Source organism: Denticeps clupeoides, chromosome 3 (genome assembly GCF_900700375.1).
Source record: "Denticeps clupeoides chromosome 3, fDenClu1.1, whole genome shotgun sequence".
NCBI classification, from domain to species: domain Eukaryota; kingdom Metazoa; phylum Chordata; class Actinopteri; order Clupeiformes; family Denticipitidae; genus Denticeps; species Denticeps clupeoides.
In genome coordinates this window covers 22547897-22567187 of record NC_041709.1, presented here as the reverse complement: position 1 = coordinate 22567187, position 19291 = coordinate 22547897, and the positions used below count along the sequence as shown (strand labels likewise).

At 40.5% G+C, this 19291-nt stretch overlaps 1 protein-coding gene across 3 annotated transcripts in view; it reads right to left on the bottom strand.

Annotated features, from left to right (window-relative positions):
• The window catches only part of cfap58 (cilia and flagella associated protein 58), a 74046-nt gene that overhangs the window by 18076 nt on the left and 36679 nt on the right, over positions 1–19291 (bottom strand). Inside the window, exons 16-17 of one of the 3 annotated variants that reach the window (XM_028971505.1) lie at positions 6165–6284; positions 3196–3329 (exon numbers count right to left, since the gene is read on the bottom strand). In XM_028971505.1, coding sequence (XP_028827338.1) covers positions 3196–3329; positions 6165–6284 — 254 coding nt within the window. Of the gene's footprint in view, positions 1–3195; positions 3330–4542; positions 4935–6164; positions 6285–19291 lie in introns of those variants that run through there. The other 2 variants (XM_028971507.1, XM_028971506.1) reach the window with 2 other exon arrangements.

Below are 19291 nucleotides of genomic sequence, written 5' to 3'. Positions count from 1 at the left end.
AGCACTGTGCCTGTCACGGTCCACGGAACCAGAACATGAGCACATGTAGGAGAAGACAAGGAACCTCTGTGCGGTGTGACTAGTGGTGGGCCGTTATCGGTGTTAACGTGCTGCGTTAACGTGAGATTCTTATCGGGCGATAAAAAAAATATCGCCGTTAATCTATTCACAAAGTTGGGTTGGGAGCTGGGTCTAAACTATGCAAGCTATTGTGCCGGAGTAATTTCTTCGTTCTTGTGTCTTTTATTTTCTTATTTTCTAAAGACTTTTATTTTGTTTTTGAGACCCGGTTCAGGTCTCTTGGACACAGTTGTGAGAGGTGCGTGGGGTTTGTGTGCAAAAAGTTATTTCTTTCATTTTAATTTATGTACATATTAGGAATATTTTGCATGTGTGTTATTTTGTGAATATTTTTTTATGTTCTTTTAATACTGTATATTGTAGAGAGAGGTGCAGAAAGACGCGATGTGTGACGTGATGTTCTGACGCGACCTTGCTTTTTGTACAGAATACACTTTGCACAGAAAATCTCTTAGGTGTCAGCTCATCATTTGTGGTTCAAGAAACAAAATCAAAAAGTTAGACAACGCAGAAGAAGAACCGTTACACTATGATGGCTTTCACCTTGATATTTTAGCGCGGATGTATACCTAGCTGAATTGCACGGTAGGGGGCAAGAACAAGTCTTCGAACTGTGAAATTACCACATCAAACGTGACGTGGTAACATGGATGCAGCTATTTAACTGAATAAACAGTTGGTAAACACAAGTACATCTTATTGAACATAATTTATTTTCATCATCAATTATCATAGTAGAACAGCTTTCTCAAGCAGTTTGTGATGCATTTTGGAAACAGGAGATGAGCCCCTGGTCTAATGCGCCACCTGGGTTGAGAAACCCGTTCTCAAAGACTTACTTTTAGTCATTATTTGGGTAGCACACATATTCTGAATTCCTTCGGCAGAATTCAAATGAGCCATTTTAATCTATATTAATTTTGCTTACTCTAGATTAATCTAGATTAATTCCAAGATTACAGTGAGATTAATCTAGATTAAGAAAATTAATCTATGCCCACCTCTAGGTGTGACGCAAGGAGGCGGGTAAATTCCCTCCAAACCGGCGTGAGCCGCAACACCACACAGATGTTGTCGTTCGTGTTAAAGTACAATTTAGGATGGGGCAGGATGAGAGAAAGGAGTGGAGAAGAGAGGAGAGGTGAAGATTAGGAACAGTCTTACGTTGAGACGAGGAATAGGAGCCGAGTCTAGTTTGACGGGTGTCAATCAATGACTGAGCGGCTGGCAGTGGCCATCATGCCAATTTATAGGAGTCACGTTACCTCATTTCCGTGTTGCTCCCAGTCACATGGATGGAATCATGTGACAGTGCCATTAACACAGGTAAATAATTAAAGGATAGAAGAGATTTTTAAGTGACAGTTCAGAAATCTTTCTTGTTTTGTAGGTGCTAAATACTTATTTTCTGCACCATTATACAAATAAATTATTTAAAAATCATACAATGTAATTTCCTGGATTTTTTTTACCATCTGTCTCTTACATTTGAAGTGTACCTATGATGAAAATTACAGATGTCTTTCATCTTTTTAAGTGTTACAACTTGCACAATCGGTGGATGCCAAACACTTTTTTGCCCCACTGTATACTGGAGTAAATTTTTACACTTGGGTATACCTACTTTAATTCAAATAAACGGATGGTGTACCTTATCTGCCACTGGAATTTTGTTACCACTGCACCCATACTATCCACATAGCACCTGTGCAGGTTCTGTGTTTTTAATATAAATGTTAAGCCAATCAAGGTTCACTAATATAGGGCAGAGTCTGTGCTTGAACAGCATCCAACTGGTTTTGAAAGCAGGAGCAGATGGCATGTTCTGGCCAATCACAGACTGGCAGTGGACCACTCATTGCCAAAGATGAGCCAACTTCATGAGAACAAATTATGTTGTGACAATAATGTGACAAAAGAGAACAATAGCTTGGAGATTGGGAGTGGCTCTTGAGACATTTAGCAACATAGTTAAGGAGCATGATTAATTAGTATGAACATTTAGCACCACACAGGTTCCAAGTCCACTACACCACAGAACAATGCACCCATTTCCAGCACCCAGAAACAGATTGAGGTATCCCTTTAATTATTTTTTTTTTTTCTAAAGGCATTACCTTAAGATAAAATAAGACAAGATAAGCTAAGATAATAGATAATAACTATGTACGATTAACATCATGTTAAGTTCATGTATACAATTATCAGTAGATTATTGCTTAAGAGATTAATGCAGAAAACCATGATATTTCAAAACGATTCACATGCACTAGGGAGGCACATTCCAGTGTATTTCTTTGTGGTGAGCCAAAGCCTGTGCCTACAATTGATGTTTTTTAGGCTTTTTTTTTTTTTTTTACTTTTTATGAACTTGTTAATATGTCTCAAAATAGGTGTGTGTGAAAAAAAGTTCTCAAGCAACATGACTGAAAAGATCACAAAGCAAGAATTCACATCAACAGGAAAAAGGAGAATACTGTCTCTTTACGGCATTAGCACGGGAAACACAAGGTTGTTTCTATCTTTGATGGCCACATTGGTTTTGATCTCATTTGATGGAAAGCTCAGTGGGGAATGAGTGTAATACAGATGTGATCGCCTTTATACCTTCAATTTAAGTGTTATATCTAATCCATTCATACACTCTGAGTTTGGAGGAGTATTACACTTCAATCTTCCATGTCACATCATATATATATTAAATCAAAGCCAAACAGCTAGGCAGACAATAAAAAGAGAGCTCTCCAAATCAATGCACCACTGATTCTTGATCTCCCCTCTCTGGTCTTCATTTTTGCTATATCAGTGGCCGTTTGTGCTCATTTTTGACTACTGAAGGGTAAGGCTGTGTGAGATCATATCCATGTATCCATGGTCACTAATTAAACATTAACAGTTCCATACTCTCCTGACTGTACTTTAATAGGGCTTGTAAAGGTATGCAACATAGCTGAAAGTCTCTGTTAAACAGCTGTTGTTCATTTAAGCCTAGCTATATAGGTATGAAGGTCAGATATGGATTACAAAGCACTGATGTGTTTCACTCTGGACAACTGTTTGCTAAATGGCATAATTGTAAATACGCACAAAATAAGACACACAAACATCACATACTTGGCCTGTTGCTCTTTGCGCTTCAGACTGAGGTACTTCTTCTTAACATTTTGCAGTTCGGAGGTCAGTCTCTCAATCTCATACTTATCCTGCTGCTTCAGGGACTCAAACATGTTGAGTTCTGATGTTAGAACCTGCCACATAGAAAGGTTTGTGCAATTAATTATGACAGTTTAGGCAGCATAGGGATTTATGGTCCATTAACCTACATTTGAAGTTGTCCTGCTTATAAAACACATTTTGTTTGAACAGTAAAAGTTTATGTATGAGAGATGAGAAAGCCAAGCAGCGGTGGGGAATATGGAAAAGACTGAGAAAGAAAATGAAAGAGAAGATAGGTGTTATCCATGGAGGCTTATAGGAAAAACAAACATTACATTGGACAGGAGATTATGTGGCATATTTGTAAAAGACAGCATGAAAGAAAGGTGTACAGAATATAGAGACAAGAAAAAAATATGTGAACTTTTTTTGAAATTTCTGCATTAATTTGTCATAAAATGTGATGAGATCTTCAACCAGGATAAAGATATCGGCAAATATGTTCAGCCAAAAATAAAAACATGTTTTCATGTTTCATGTTTTCTTTGTCTTGTTCTCACATGATTACCTTGATTATTTTCATAAATATATGCATGCTGTGTCACGTCCTCGTTCTGTCATTCGTCATTTTTAGCTTTGTTTTGTGTGTGAATGTCTAGTGTCTATCTGAGGGCCACCGTGCTTTGTTTAATTTATGACAACCCCCTGTGTTTGTGAAACATGTGCGTCCTCCATATATTCCTTTCCCTGCAAACCTGTCACTAACACAAAAAATTCAGATTTTTCATGTGTTTATTGAGAACAATAATAAACAATTTAAAATGCTAGTGGAATAATCCCTTGGGATTATTAACTGGTTGAACCCTCATATCATTTTCGTCATTTGTAGATTGTTTGCCTAACTGTAGACTTGTGAATTTCTTCAAATTACTTTGCAACCCGTTCCAGCTACATGTAAAGCAACAATTATTGATCGTGGCTATTTTTTGCATGGCTCACATAGGATCACATAAGTTTTTACTTTAATAAAAAGTTCAGCCTTGACTTAGTTGAAGATCAGATCAAATTTTATGACAAACAAATGCAGAAAACCACACATTTAAAAAACAAAACTCAATACTTTTTTTTGTCACTGTATATGTAAGAGAAGAGCTCAAGGCAGAAAATGTGAGATAATGTATTTGCATGAGGAAGAGGTGCACAAAGTGTTATCCACGTGAATGGGTTATGAGTTAGTTAAGTTAGATGTTCATCAGCATTACCTATCTGTTTCATTAAGCCATTCATAATCTCCTCAGGGGGCCATTATTATAACTAATGACTTCAGGATAGTCATTTAGTGATGTAGTTCTGGAGACCAAAATGTCTCGGTCTCGTCTTGGTCTCAACGCTATTTGGTCTCGGTCTCGTCTTGGTCTCAACACTATTTGGTCTCAATGCTATTGGGTCTCAGTCTTGTCTGGGTCTCGACACTATTTGGTCTCGTCATAGCAGTCTTGATGGGATCAGGAAAAAATTAGAAAACAGCACATCCTCACAGAACAGTATCATTATTTATAACATGCCTCAAATGCAACCAGTCAGAAGCATCTTTTTTTTTTGTTGCATACACTGTTATCTATTGCCCATTAGTGAGGTGCGCCCGCTGCTTGCCACAGAGTAAGGAGACGCCAGGGTGCTGAGTGGCTGAGTGGCATCTGGAGAGAAAGCATCATGAAAAGTAAGATCACTAATTACAAGATCGTTGACTGGCTCTGCAATTCTTGTCGTCATTCTATTAGGAAAAACTAAATCTGACAAAGAATGTCGTTTATGCATGCAAATATAATAACAGTCAAATATTCAGGGCAGATATTTAGTTTTTTTGCAAGCAGATATATCACTACTAGGGAGCCTCTTAAGAACCATGACATGCAAAAAAAAAAAAAACTATCCTGTGTGCACAAGTTGTTGTGTCTTTAATAGGTGACAGTGAATATTTGAAAGCTAAATGTTCACTGTCTTTAATTTAAAGCAAGGGATTATTATATAAGCATATTCATGGTTTACTCAAGGCCTCTGTTCCTGGTATAAGAGACTTAATATGAACATCTTTTGGGTACATCTCATTTCCTTAACGAAATCTGATAAAATGGTTATTGGAGAGGATTGCTGAGAATGTTATTTTCCATCCGGCTGCGTCACTATGACAAATCTGGGAGATTTTAAATGAGATTTAAATTTCAATATCATTGAAAAGATAACATGAATTAAAAGTAATGACACTTTACAGCAATGCCTTTTTTCTCTACAGGTGATCTGAGTAATGTGATGTTGATTCTAGCCCTAGTCTATTTTCAGTCTTGGTCTCGGTCTTGTTCTCGACTAGCCTTGGTCTTGGTCTCGGCTTAGTGTGTTTTGGTGTTGGTCTTGGCCTTGATCGTGATACCCTATGGTCTCTGCAATGTTCTGGTCTCGGATGAGGCGGTCTTGACTACAACACTAATAGTCATTAACACATTAATTACACTAAGCCACATCAGCAACCACAATACTAATCACTTTGTAATTTTACCTTCAATGGGTTGTGTTTAAGTTGTTGGATTGGCCTCATAGGCTCCAACAAGTTGATTTATAGTATGTTAAGGACAGGGTTTGGAGGTTATTTTGGCTTTAATAAAATCCTTCTGACCTTATGCAACTGACAAATTCTGTACATCTATTATATGTTTATTTAGAAATGATACATTTTTGCATAATTCATTAAGTATTCCTGAAGTATGAGGGCACAGAGGAAAGGAGAATGGATAAGATGGGAGATGGTCCAAACTGCTTCCTCTGCTGATGGTGACTAGACCATCTGCCAGGGCCAACCATAACCTGTTCCCTGTACCCTGTACCTGCAATGTAGTTAAGGACCTGGAGAAGATACAAATACAGCAGAGAACCTTCAGTTGCTTGGTCCTTTCCCTGATGGTTTGCTGATAAATCTGAAGCTGCTCTGCAGCCTCCAGTCCAGGCTGACGGGCCAGGATGTGCTTCAGCTCCACATACAGCGTGTCCTTCTCCTGTCGAGACAAAAGAATCAGAATCTATTAAAACCCAGCAGAGCGCCGCCACACAGCTGCCACTCCAGAGACATGCGGGCGGGCATGCAGGACTTGAAATAGCTTCCATAGTCAGGGAACTCCCCCAGGACAGAAGAGTACCGTTATTTTCTCAAGTTGAAACATTTAAAATCAGTCAGTGACCCCTGTGATGCAGTTGAAACAGCATTTGTGAAGCGCTGGTGACCGGTAGAGTGCTTCAAACACTCTGGCGCAAGGAAGTGTTCAAACAACCACATAACAGCAGCCCTTCTTTCTGACAAGTGATAATCTGTGTCCCCATTCAAAAACTATACGGATGAGGCGCATGTGGCATTTTTTTTCATCTGTGCATTGTCATGAGGGTCTAAGTAAATGATAAAACTTAAGGCTCTATTTGCAAAGGGCTATAATATCATCAGCAAGAGTATCACATCAAGCATCACAACCTTCTTCTATCAACATATCACATGCACAAACCAATGCAAGGAGTTTTACCAATAAGTGTTGGGTTCGTCAATACCTATTACCCAAGTATCAAATTGTGCAATCTTGCAAGACTGAGTGCAAGATCCTGTCTCTTCCATTCTAAGTAATTCTTTGTTCAGAACATCACATAGGACATCTTGGGACCACATACCACTACCAAGCATGCATACTCCAATTAGAGGCTCTTCTGTGTATATATATGTCTGTAGAATAACAATAAGTGTTCCAAAACGGCACATCTGACCCCATGGCTGCGATGGTTAGCACATTAAAGATACTGTTCACTAATAATTGATATGCTGCCCTCATTGGGACTGGTGTTAATTGAATAGGGATTACTGCTTGTCTCACTCTCATCAGATGTTAATAGATTTTGAACAGCCTGTTACTAAACACGCCGCTTATAAGTAAGTCCCATAAATATTAATAGATCAATTGCATGGTAGCTACCCTTTAACTGATCCCAGAGTGGCTAAAAGTGGGAAAGACAGAACTCAGCCCTTTCCTCAGAGAAACAGACAACAGTCTTCATGCTGTGTGTTGCATTAAAAGGAATATGTTAAGACTGTCCAGGCAGTGATAAAAGATGGCAATCAAATTAGGTCACATAATATATATATATATAGTCAAGTCTGTCAGTCCTATGTAACTAGTTTCCGCTCTGATCACTTTCGTATTATTTCATGACACATAGATGGCAAAGGCAGGTGCAGTTCCAAAATTGACATAAAATTTTAGGTATTAGGTAAGCAGTGCATTATGACAAATTGTTCTTTTTTTTCTTAATATCAGACTGTTGGCAGCTCTCTGCTCTAGCTCTTTTATGTCTCTCTGGCATGCTCGCTCTCTTTTAAACACATTCAGAAACAGGGGTGGCCTTCAATCTCCTGCTGTGAGAACAGTTGGGCCCGTTTGATTTATGAGAGTAAGGTGACTGGAAGGTGATGCACTTACTCTGTGGTTTGAGAGCGGTCTTACAGACAGGTAGTTGTAAAAACACACACTGCTTCATAGCTAGTCTATTAATTGCTGGCACCCACAGACATATATATATTTTAAGACAAAAATCTCCATGTCATTTTAGGTTGCCAAAATAGGCTCCGTTGATGTTGTGATCCTCTGATGATTTTATGGCTTATAAAATAGTTTGACAGAAAAATAAAAAATGGGTTTGAGCCACAAAAAAACTGAAGAGGAAGCTAAAAGCTTGAAGTAACGAATCTCTCATGAGGCGATTTACCAGTTGCTATGATTCACAGCCCATGTTTTTAAGCGGAATGATACAATACAATAAATCTTCCATATAACTGCAGCAATAAGACAAAACATGTTGCAGGCTAGAAGATCCATTTCTGTCTGCTGCAAAATGCACATAATTCTTGAGGTAGGCATTAGCTACACCTTAAGCGTTTTGAAACAGTCCCGGATTCCAGAAATAACTACGAAGGCATGAAGTCTTGCTGCTTTATCTTGATTGAGTCACCTCGCATCTGTGTTTCCTGCATCCAAAAGTGAACATATATTCAAATTCTGCCCATCTTTTTGGGTGTCTTGTCAAAAACAGCAGTTACATAAGGAAGGGTGATGGAAGGTTTGAAAGAGGTGCTGTTGGTGGTGGTGTTTTAAACAAGAACTGCATTCTATTCTTATTCCTCTCAGAAAGAAGAATTTTATCTAAAGCTATTTTGAACAAATTGAATAAACTAAACAAAGATTCATGACATCAATATCATATTGTACTTACAAGATTCTACTGAATTCACAGTAGAGGAAGTTTCTTGATCATTCAAATCTGAGGATTTAGTACCATACTTCAAAGGATCTGAAACTGTTCAACTAGTTCAACTAGTTTACACCTGGAGGCAATTTTGTTGCTGATATGAATATAAAAGCTGGATGGATTTATTTGAATTATTTGGTAGTAGAATTATTGCAGAACTATAAACAAATATTTCAGCATCATTTTCTGTAATTAATGTATACAATGACCTGCCTTATTAATAATATAACTGAAAATGTTTCCTTCTCTATAAATGTTTTTGTGACAACGCTCATTCCCTGTGGGTCCAGCGTCCCGGCATCCACTGTTAGCTAGGCCCTATTACCGGTAACGGGGCACTGAGTGCAGGCCTGTCCTGATTATATACACCTGCTTTGCTGCCGTGACAGTTTTGTACAATTTCAGTAATTTGTAGATAATCCCTTATTCAGTAGCACTGGTAATGACTCCAAAGGTGCCTTAATTTTAAATTCTTTATTTATACCTTAATGCTCTTAAGGGCCCTTTTAGATTTGGACCCTGGGCAATGGTCACAATTGAGAAGAAACATGAGGTACAATTGCACAACACTGATTTATTAAAGAACACAGCAAAAATAGGAACTGTCTGGATGAAAATGATGATGAATCGAAGGTGTCCAAGAGCCCGACTGCTGTCAGAAATTGAACGTGTCTGACTGTTTTTGAGTGGCTGCCCGCCACAATGAAATAACGACAAATCTACACCAATCTAAACCAAACTGGCGACACGCCACCAGTTGCCCGGTTCTGTGGCAATTCCGACTTCATGTCACCTGGCTCCATCTCCCACTGATCCATCTGTCACAGCAAGGTTGCCATGTGCACCGCTGGATGCTTCTCGTCACCTCCTGTCCCCGCTTGGAGTTACCAACTCCAGCAGAGCTGGCAGGTTTTGCACCAACACTATGTCATCTGGTCCCATCTACATCATCCCATTACATTGTTCCCAGTGGGGTTGCCAGGTTCCCCACTGGAATCACCGGAATCGCCTTGTCCTCATTGCCTCCCTGTCAGAGTTTCCCACTTCAGCTGGTTGCCAGTTCCGTGTGCAGTGAATCTTCCATTTCCAAATGACCATTTCTGTTCTCTGTTTCAACAGCTGATGGACTTGAGAAACTGGAGGGCCGGACCAGTTGTTCCCCTTGTTCCAGCATGGGGTTTGTCAACAAAATTATTTTTTGAGGAGGTCCTGAGGGACCCAGGACCGAGGCCTGATGGAGGAGAAATGAAGGACCAGCTCATGGAGGAGAGCATGGTGTCCCCTATATCCTTTAACATGGAGAAGGCAGGTGGGTGGGACAACAGCCTCCCAAAAAACACTGCTCACTAAGGGTAAATTTCCCTTAGTGAGGTTGTTATTTCAAATCTCAACCTGCCAAGGTGTAACTGAGCAAAGCACCGTCCCCACACACTGCTTCCCGGGTACCTTTCATGGCTGCCCACTACTCACCAAGGGTGATGGTTAAAAGCAGAGGACACAGTTCGTTGTGTGAACTGTGTGCATGTTGTTGATTCACAATGATAAATCACTTCACTTCACTTTTCCCTTCACTATCCACTCCCATGTGGATGCTAAATCCTGGTGCAGTGTGATCACATGGCACCACTGACCTCCATGAATTTCCCTGTTTGATCCTTACTGGTTGACCCATACAAGATATATGCTGACTCCATCTGATATCTACTATATCTGCGAATATATTACCTCAATACAACATTATAATACAAAACTGGACTATAATATCCTCTTTATGATGTCATTTCCTGGTGTATTTCTCTAAACAGAGGATGGGATTCCCTTTCTGAGCCTTGGTTCTTCGCAAGGTTTCTTCCTTTTTATCATGAGTTTTTTTCTTCCCACTGTTGCCTTTAGCTTACTTTTAGTATTTGCATTTTGAAGACAGTGATTTAGAAATCAGACAATACAGGAACTCAGGATTATAGGGTGTTGGCTGAGGGACAGCGTGATTTGAACCCAAGAACCTTCTGGTTCATAGGTGAATGTTTTACCCACTAGGCTACTATTCCGACAATTCAGAATCACCAATTCATCGACTGTCCATGCCTTTGGATGGCGGGAGAAATCCAAAGAAACTCAGAAACTTGTATGTGTGAGGCTATTTTGCTAAGCCCACTATGCAGGATTATTTCAAGTTTTAGCAGCACTTCTCTGTTCTCATTTTGCAACCCTAGCATCATAAGCTGCCCAGAATTATTAGCATTAACCTATCAAAATGGAGTTGTTAACGCATGCTAAGGGAAAAGAAGTAAGAAAACTTAACCGGTGCTTAATGAATCCACAGGGTCCCATGTAAAAGTGAAACATCCATTGCAAGGTACATGACACCTCTGGGAGTAAGTAAGTAAATAAATAAATATAAATAAAGTGAAGTGATTTTCATTGTGATACACTGCAGCACAGCACACTGTGACACAACGAAATGTGTCCTCTGCTTTTAACCATCACCCTTAGTGAGCAGTGGGCAGCCATGACAGGCGCCCGGGGAGCAGTGTGTTTTGCTCAGTGGCACGTAAGTGGCACCTTGCTTCCTTAACCACTAGGCTACCACTGCCCCAATTAATGGCGGCACTGGGAGTACAGTAGTGTCATGAAATGCATAAATTTGCAGGAGGACACACAGATACACACTGTGTCAACTATCCTAAATAAAAGGAGCTAATCCAGCACACCTGTTGGAAATGGGACTATTAAAGGGACTATGACCATGAGCCAGAAAAGAGGACTGAAGCTCTAGTCTCATGTACAGAAAAGTGTGCTATGGCAGGCCACAAGGAAAGTACTTATCTGATGGACACAGAAGTGATAGAAAATTAGTTAATATAGTCTTTGATTGGATTGTGTCTTGATCGGCCCTTGCGATACCATGAACCACCCCTACAAAGACTGATCAGGTTGGGTCTTGTTTATTGTTATACTGTGAGAATATGTCAACCCAATGCATTGTCAATATCTAAAGGATAGTGTGGGAACACTGTACTTGAATCAAATCTTGACCTGACTGAGCTGGTTTTACATATACGGCATTTATCAGACGCTCTTATCCAGAGTGACTTACAATCAGGGTGACAGGGACAGTCCCCCTGGAGCAACTTAGGGTTAAGTGTCTTGCTCAAGGACACAATGGTAGTAAGTGGGGTTTGAACCTGGGTCTTCTAGTTCATAGGCAAGTGTGTTACCCACTGGGCTACTACCACCCTGGGTTTCAAGTTTGAAATATAGTTGAAAATGGATGGTTATACATTTAATAGTGAAAGTAAAAGAATTACCATATGTGCTACATCAAGATCAAGATTTTCTTAATGAACATCTGGCACTTGTTAGTGAGGCCAATTGTTAAAAAGGCTTCAGTTTGCTAGTAAGCACAAATATTGGCACAATGGAAAAATGTTGTCCTCTCTGAAAAATCATTAATTCCCCTTGTCCAGACCTATCAGAAAGTGACAGATGCATTTCCCCAATGTACAAGCCTGTGGAGGCAGGCGTTTTACGTTTACATTTATGGCATTCATCGGATGCTCTTATCTAGAGCAACTTAAAATCAGTTGTTTTCGTGACAGTCCCCATGGAGACACTCAGGGTTAAATGTCATGCTCAGCGATGGTAAAAACTGGGGTCAGAACCTATGACTTTGCAGTCTTCTGGTTCATAGGCAGTGTTGGGGAGTAACGGAATACATTAACTGCCGTTATGTATTTAGAATACAAAATATGAGTAACTGTATTTCGTTCCATTTTCTACAAGTACAGCATGAGTTTTTCTTCCTGATCTTATGAGCATATTTTAAAAAAATGCCATGATGCAACAGCCTCTAATTGTGAAGGAATTGTTCAGGAATGAGGCATAATTTTCACACATAGATAAGGCTCAACTTAAACCCCATGGAGAATCTTTGGGCTGTGCTGAGGACTTTTATGAATGTACAAACCACACCCACACACACATGTTTGTGAGGGTAGAAATATAAAATGCTTTACAAACCCAAAATGACACATACAAAACACACTAACAATTACACTAATAATATCATCGATACTTTTCCTGTATTGTTCTCTGACATGGTAGAACATAAAAGCACACACAAAGCAACCACACACTGGCTTTTCTGGTATTGAAAAGACTAAACTCAAAAATGTTTAAGAGAGGAATAAAACATGTTTTAAATGTTGTGGCAAATGGACAAACAACAGTATCATGCTCAACAACCTTTAATGAATTACATCTTGCTAAAACCTTTCCAAATGAGATGATCTCCTGTATGCATCTACACAAACAATTAAGGCTTTTTTCTCTCTATTGTGCCAAGCTAAGGGCTAATGGGTAAATTAAATTCATTTTCACATCTGAATGTTTGCAATGTCAAGTACATTTGCTGCAGTATACGGCACCCCAGGCTGTTTAATTAATGATAGCTCCAGGCCTTACAAAAAGATGGCGAATATGATAATAGTCAAAAAAGAGAAAATGGTGTAGAGTGGTCAGCTTCATTGTTCACCTGTAGAAAGGATCTGATAATTAGCAAATACACACAAAACACAGCAGCAACAAAATGGCACAAAAAACTGAAAGTGCGCATGAAGCAAGCAAGCACAAATACAGCCTTTACCACTGGATAAAGTTATTGGGCTGGGAGCAAGTCTACCCAGCTACTTAACTGCAGCACCTACCAGGCATGGGTGTGACACTTGGATGCGCACACAATAATTCTGAGGAGATATTAATATAAATGAATCACATTTTAGGATTTATAGAAATGTTGTCATAATGTACTGTCCTGGCTTCACATTTAGGGATACATCAGCGTGGCACTGGAATAATAACCTCTAAAGTAACCATAAGTCTCTGTAAGGCTGTAGTGTCTTTTAGGGTGCATGTAGACTCACAAAGCTAGGCTGCATTCAAATAACTTGCAGGTATTTAGCAGGGACAGTCGTGTAATTGGACTGCTACTGTACCTGTATTTCTCACAATGTACAGACATTTACCTCCTGAAATCTCCATTTGCTGTGCTGAACAGTAGTTACATATGTTTGTTGTTTTTAATATACTGTCACAGATTCAGGCTCTCTCTCTAGTTATGGGTGTATAGATTCAAAATAATTAATCTTGCACTGATGACTGTAAATAACTTTTCCATCAGGCCATGTTTTGCATAGAACACAAAGAAAGAATGTGTTGTTAAGGTTTGCGTTGCATTAGTACATTCTATTACATTATACTTCCTTCCTTGACCTGGGCTGCCGGACCTGCCTCATCCATACTCTGTGCAGCGCTGTGACAGCGCCCCAGTCTGCAGCAGCAAAACATCACCTTTTCCTGGCAGCCACCAGTCCCTGCTCCTCGCTCACGCCACACACGGTTTAACTGTGTTCACTTTTTTCAGTGTATGAACCTGCTGCTTATTATTTTGTTTCATCCTGATTGGTGAAATAAATCCCCTCTCATAGATCCCAACACAAAGGCCATGCCAGCCACAGTGGTGCCATGACCTGGATCCACACTGCTCCTTTCAATTCCTGAAGCTGTGGATCAACATCAGCGTGGTTGCCAGAGCTTGCTACAAACTAGAAATTTAGTTTCAGAAGCTTTTCGAGTTCTATGAACTGAGGCAAATTTTTATTTGTTTCTGAAAGATATTTGTGATAGCAGTTCTGTGTAAATTTCAGTATTCATGTTTCAAACTTTGCATTTGGAAGGGGGAAGTCATTAGTGTACCACACTAGTAGTGCTCCTACCCGAGGTACAGATAACATGGCATAACCAGCTATTTGTTCCACTTGCATATCTGGTCCAGTAGATACACTCCCCAAATTTTAAATAATCTCATAATGCACAAAGTATAAAAGACCAGTTGAAGGAAGCATGTGAAATAATGGATTGTAGTAGTATACAGACTCAGAGCAGTATAGGACAGTCATCCGGTCATTCCACATCTCAATTAAACTCGTTATACAGAGTGATGTGGAGGAGCCTCTGGTGTTCAGAGGAAAGGGCTTTGTAAATGGGAAGAGCTAATGGAAGTGTACCTCAAGAAGGGGGCTATTCCATTGGGAGATCATCACTCTGAAATAATGTAAAGTTAATGGGCCAAGATGTGTTGAGGGCTACTTTGAGAAACAGCCCATCCATGAAACCTCAGGAGAATCCAAAGGTCCTCTATGTACGAAGTTACATACTCATGTATTATTCCAGCAGTCACTGGAGTTCAAGGACTCATTTGCAGGCATGCTTGGAGTGAGGGGACAGGTCGTCGGACTGGGAGAGGACACTGGACGAGCTGGGGAGGAGGACTGGTGGTGCTTGGCCAGTGAGGGTGGTAGTAGCCTAGTGGTTAAGATGCTTGCCTGTGAACCAGAAGACCCAGGTTCAAATCCCACTTACTACCATTGTGTCCCTGAGCTAGACACTTAAGTTGCTCCAGGGAGACTGTCCCTGTAACTATTGATTGTAAGTCACTCTGGATAAGAGCGTCTGATAAATGCTGTAAATGTAAATGTGAGAACGAGGCAGTGGGTGAGTTGGAATGGGAGTGTAGCCGTGGACGCGCCAAAGTGCGGTGGGGAGGGAACTCGGGCTCCGTTGGGGGTAGTAGGGAATGAGGCGAGGGAAGGAGGCTGGACTGGGGGGTTGCAGGCAAACTCTTGGCAAAAGGAGCAGGCAAACTCAAGGTCAATGGTAGGCAAAAGTCGTGATCACAAGGCAAAATCCTTTGGGCGATCGCGGTAGCAAAAGGGACAGGCAAGGCTCGAGATCAGGGACAGGCAAAGGTCGTGGTCATGGATTCTAATCAGTCGGGTGTGGGTAAATAAGGCTAGCGTCTCTGGGAATAAATTCATCAAAGAGCGGGCAGCTTCTCCTCGGGGTCACCTGGCTTTTATACTCGGCACTGCCCGCTCTCACTTCCATTTCCGGGTTGCTGTCTCCCCGGCTAGTCTGGCACTCTCTGGTGGGCTGGAGGTATATTGGCCATGACACCAGTGCATGATTACTACACACAGTTCTGGTTGCCAGGGAGACTCCTAAACAGCTTTTTTAACAGGGCAGTAGATGCAGCAGACAAGGGGCAGTGGTGGCCTAGCGGTTAAGGAAACGGCCCCGTAATCAGAAGGTTGCAGGTTAAAATCCCGATTCGCCAATGTGCTACTGAGGTTCCACTGAGCAAAGCACCGTCTACACACACTGCTCCCCGGGCACCTGTCATGGCTGCCCACTGCTCACCAAGGGTGATGGTTAAAAGCAGAGGACACATTTCGTTGTGTCACCGTATGCTGTGCAGCCATGTATCACAATGACAATCACTTCACTTTAGACAAGGGTTTGAGAAGACTGGGATGTACATGGTACACCCCTGTCAAGAGGTAGCTGTGATAATTCTTAAGCATTGCCCAGATTTTGCTTTGGCAGCTGTGTTCATGTTTCAACCACCTGATAAATGTAGAGACAGTGAGATCCAAGAGCATATCGATCAATATGACACTGAGATGAAACAAGTGAATTCTAAAACGAATCGCCTTAAGCCTGTGCCCGTTCATTCTCAGACCGCTGAACTTGTTGAAGGGAACAATGAAGGGAATCATCTGTGAAAGGTGAAAATAGTGAGGCAGTTGATCGATGCTGCGATGATAGCTGTCTGAAGAATCTAGTCAGTCTCTTTGATTGTGCGTTGTTGCAAAACAACTCTTCAGTACGGAAAACACTCCCTGTAGATTGGACTCCACACAGGTCCTGCCAGGTCCTGCCAATTCACAGAGAATTCCACTCACGCTTCTTGTAGACAGACACGCTTGTGTCTGGTTGTTTTGCGCCCAGCCACATTGATCTTCCTTCGTTTTAAACCCGTACTGATTGAGGGGATGTGTGGACGTTGAAGAAGAAACCCTCATTTGTGCTGACCTTGAGCAATTTTATGTAAAGGCATGTGCAGTGGCACCAACTACAGCTACAGTAATTATGCAGAACACACAGAGACTGGATTTCTTTTGTTTTACACCCCTGTTAGCATCAATAACACATTTCAGGAACAGGGGATGCTTGTAACCTCTCAGAACCTCTGATTATTGCTGTCTTGTCTCCAGTAGAAACAGTCTCCCAGAATTTGCCTTTTGGCAAATTCATCATGGTGGAGGGGTGAAGAGCTCCAAGAGAATGTTGGTAATGTAGATCTAGTCTGGGCTAGATTACAGAGCAACATGTCACCAGGTAGAACAGTGGTTGTTTAGCTAAAATCCTCTAGAGCAATGGCTCATACCAGATGTATCTCAATCAAAGTCACTCGCACAATTGACAAGCCCATTATTCTGAAGAGAAAGAGCAAGTGGGCTGACGTGTCTCACTGTTTAGCTGTGGAGGACTTTCAAGTTTTCCAGGGTTTCAGCAAAATTGTAAAAGGCAAGTCAGATAAGAAACATGGTTGTGGCAAGCCTATATATATCAAACAGTGCCTGCAACAGGTTGGGCATTGAAATTGACCAATGCTATGTTGGCAGGTTGGGAAAAGAGAATTCATTCTACACTATGTCATGGCGAAGGGAGTTGTTCACGGGTTTTGTCTGAAATGGAAGAATAGGAATAAATGAAAAAAGTCAGTGAAAATATGACTCCATCCTTTTTCTTGTTTAAAAAAATACAGAGGAAGTGGTAGCCTAGCAGGTATGGAAGCAAAACCATAAACTGAAAGTCACCAAGCACAGTGTCGTCCCCACACACTGCTCCCTGGGCGCCTTTCATGGCTGCCCAATGCTCTCTAAGAATGATGGTTAAATGCAGAGGACACATTTTGTTGTGTGCACTAAGTGCTGTTTTGCAGTGTTTCACAATGACAATCACTTCACTTTCACTTAGATTGCTGTCTTCCTGTCCCTCTGCCTGTTTATATAATTCAGATATTTTTATACCAACTGCCAAAGGTGTGTGTGTGCACTTTTATTTTATGGGTTTGTGGTAGCAGTGAAGAGACACTCTTCTTAATGCAATTATACTTGTAAAATGTCTATAGTTTAGCAGGGCTAAAATTACAGTTATATGCCTCACGGACTTTATAGTACTTTCTTTGCAGCATGTTTTTTTTTTACCCTTTTCAGCATTTACAATATCAAGTAGTGTATATGAAATTAATCTCATTCAGTGTACTCAGACTATGCCAGACAAAGAAAACCTAGAGAAAAAGACATAACACAATATATTATGAGGCATTTATAGTTTCATTTACAAGGAAGATAAAAGGTGTTTGGCTGTTTAGGGTGTGCTCTAAAATCCTGTCCACTTTTATTTTGTGGGTTATACTTTTGACATGGTTCTGACTCTGGTGGTGTACTTCAGCTCCGTGTTCCGGTCTGGAGTTCCCCGTTGCCTATGGCGTTGTCCCGATCTCGGATTGTGTTCACCTGATGTTGTGTATAAATGAAGTATGAAGGGTCATTTTTGTGTCTGTACCCTGTCCTGTCTAGCTTGTAATGTTCTAAATAATTCCTGTTCATCCATTTCTCCTGCCCTGTCTTGCTGCTGCGGTGATAATTTTATTTAACATACATTAAGATTACAATAATGATTATTATTATTATTGTATAATTATGTCAATTTATGATTCTTATATAATGGCTCACTTATTTATGCGCTTATAGGCTCCCGAAGTATGTTTTTACCATGACGGTACTGCATACATTTAAACCAATTAACCATTATGAACGGTGAAGTAAGTGACATTGCCTTGTTTACAGTTCCTTTAAAGTTCCTTCAAGGAACAGAACTGGACAACAGTGCAATCCATAACTGGAAAAGGCAGGGCAGAGGAGGCAGTGTAATGCTTTAAGCAGTCTTCACTTGAGAAACCTTAGGCTATTCATGTGAATATGTTCCACCTGCTGAAACATTGTTGGTGACCAAGTACACTCATTTATGGAAACAATATTCCCTGATGGCAATGCCCTCTTTTCGCAAGATAATATGCCATTCCACACTGTAAAAATACTTCAAGATTGAGAACAGCAATTTGAGGTACTGGTTTCTCAGCTCTCCACATCTCGGTCCAATCAAGCATCTGTGGGATTTGCTTGAAAATCTAATCGTATTCATGAATGCAGCACGTCACAGCTCACTGCTACAGTGCATCCGGAAAGTATTCACAGCGAATCACTTTTTCTACATTTTGTTATGTTACAGCCTTACTCTAAAATTGATTAAATCCATTTTATGATAATGTTAAAAAAATTTTACTTTTTTTTTTTATTTATTAAAGATAAAAAAAATCACATTTACTTAAGTATTTACATCTTTTGCCATGAAGCTCAAAATTGAGAAGAGGTGCCTCCTGTTTCTTCTGATCATCCTTGAGATTAATTCTGATCATCCTTGAGAGTTTAATTGTAGTCCAGCTGTGGAAAAACAGGTGATTGACATGATTTGGAAAGGCACACACCTGTCTATATAAGGGTTTTACTCTTTAGCAAAAGTGAAAGTGACTGTTATTGTGATACACAGCACAGCACATGGTGATTCAACAAAATGTGTCCTCGGCTTTTAACCATCACCCTTGGTGAGCAGTGGGCAGCCATAAAAGGCGTTTTGGCTCACTCAATGGCACCTAACACTAGGACTCTCAGACCATAAGACACAAAATGATCTGGTCTGATGAGACAAATGTTGAACTCTTTGGTGTGAATACCAGTCGTCACGTTGGAAGGAA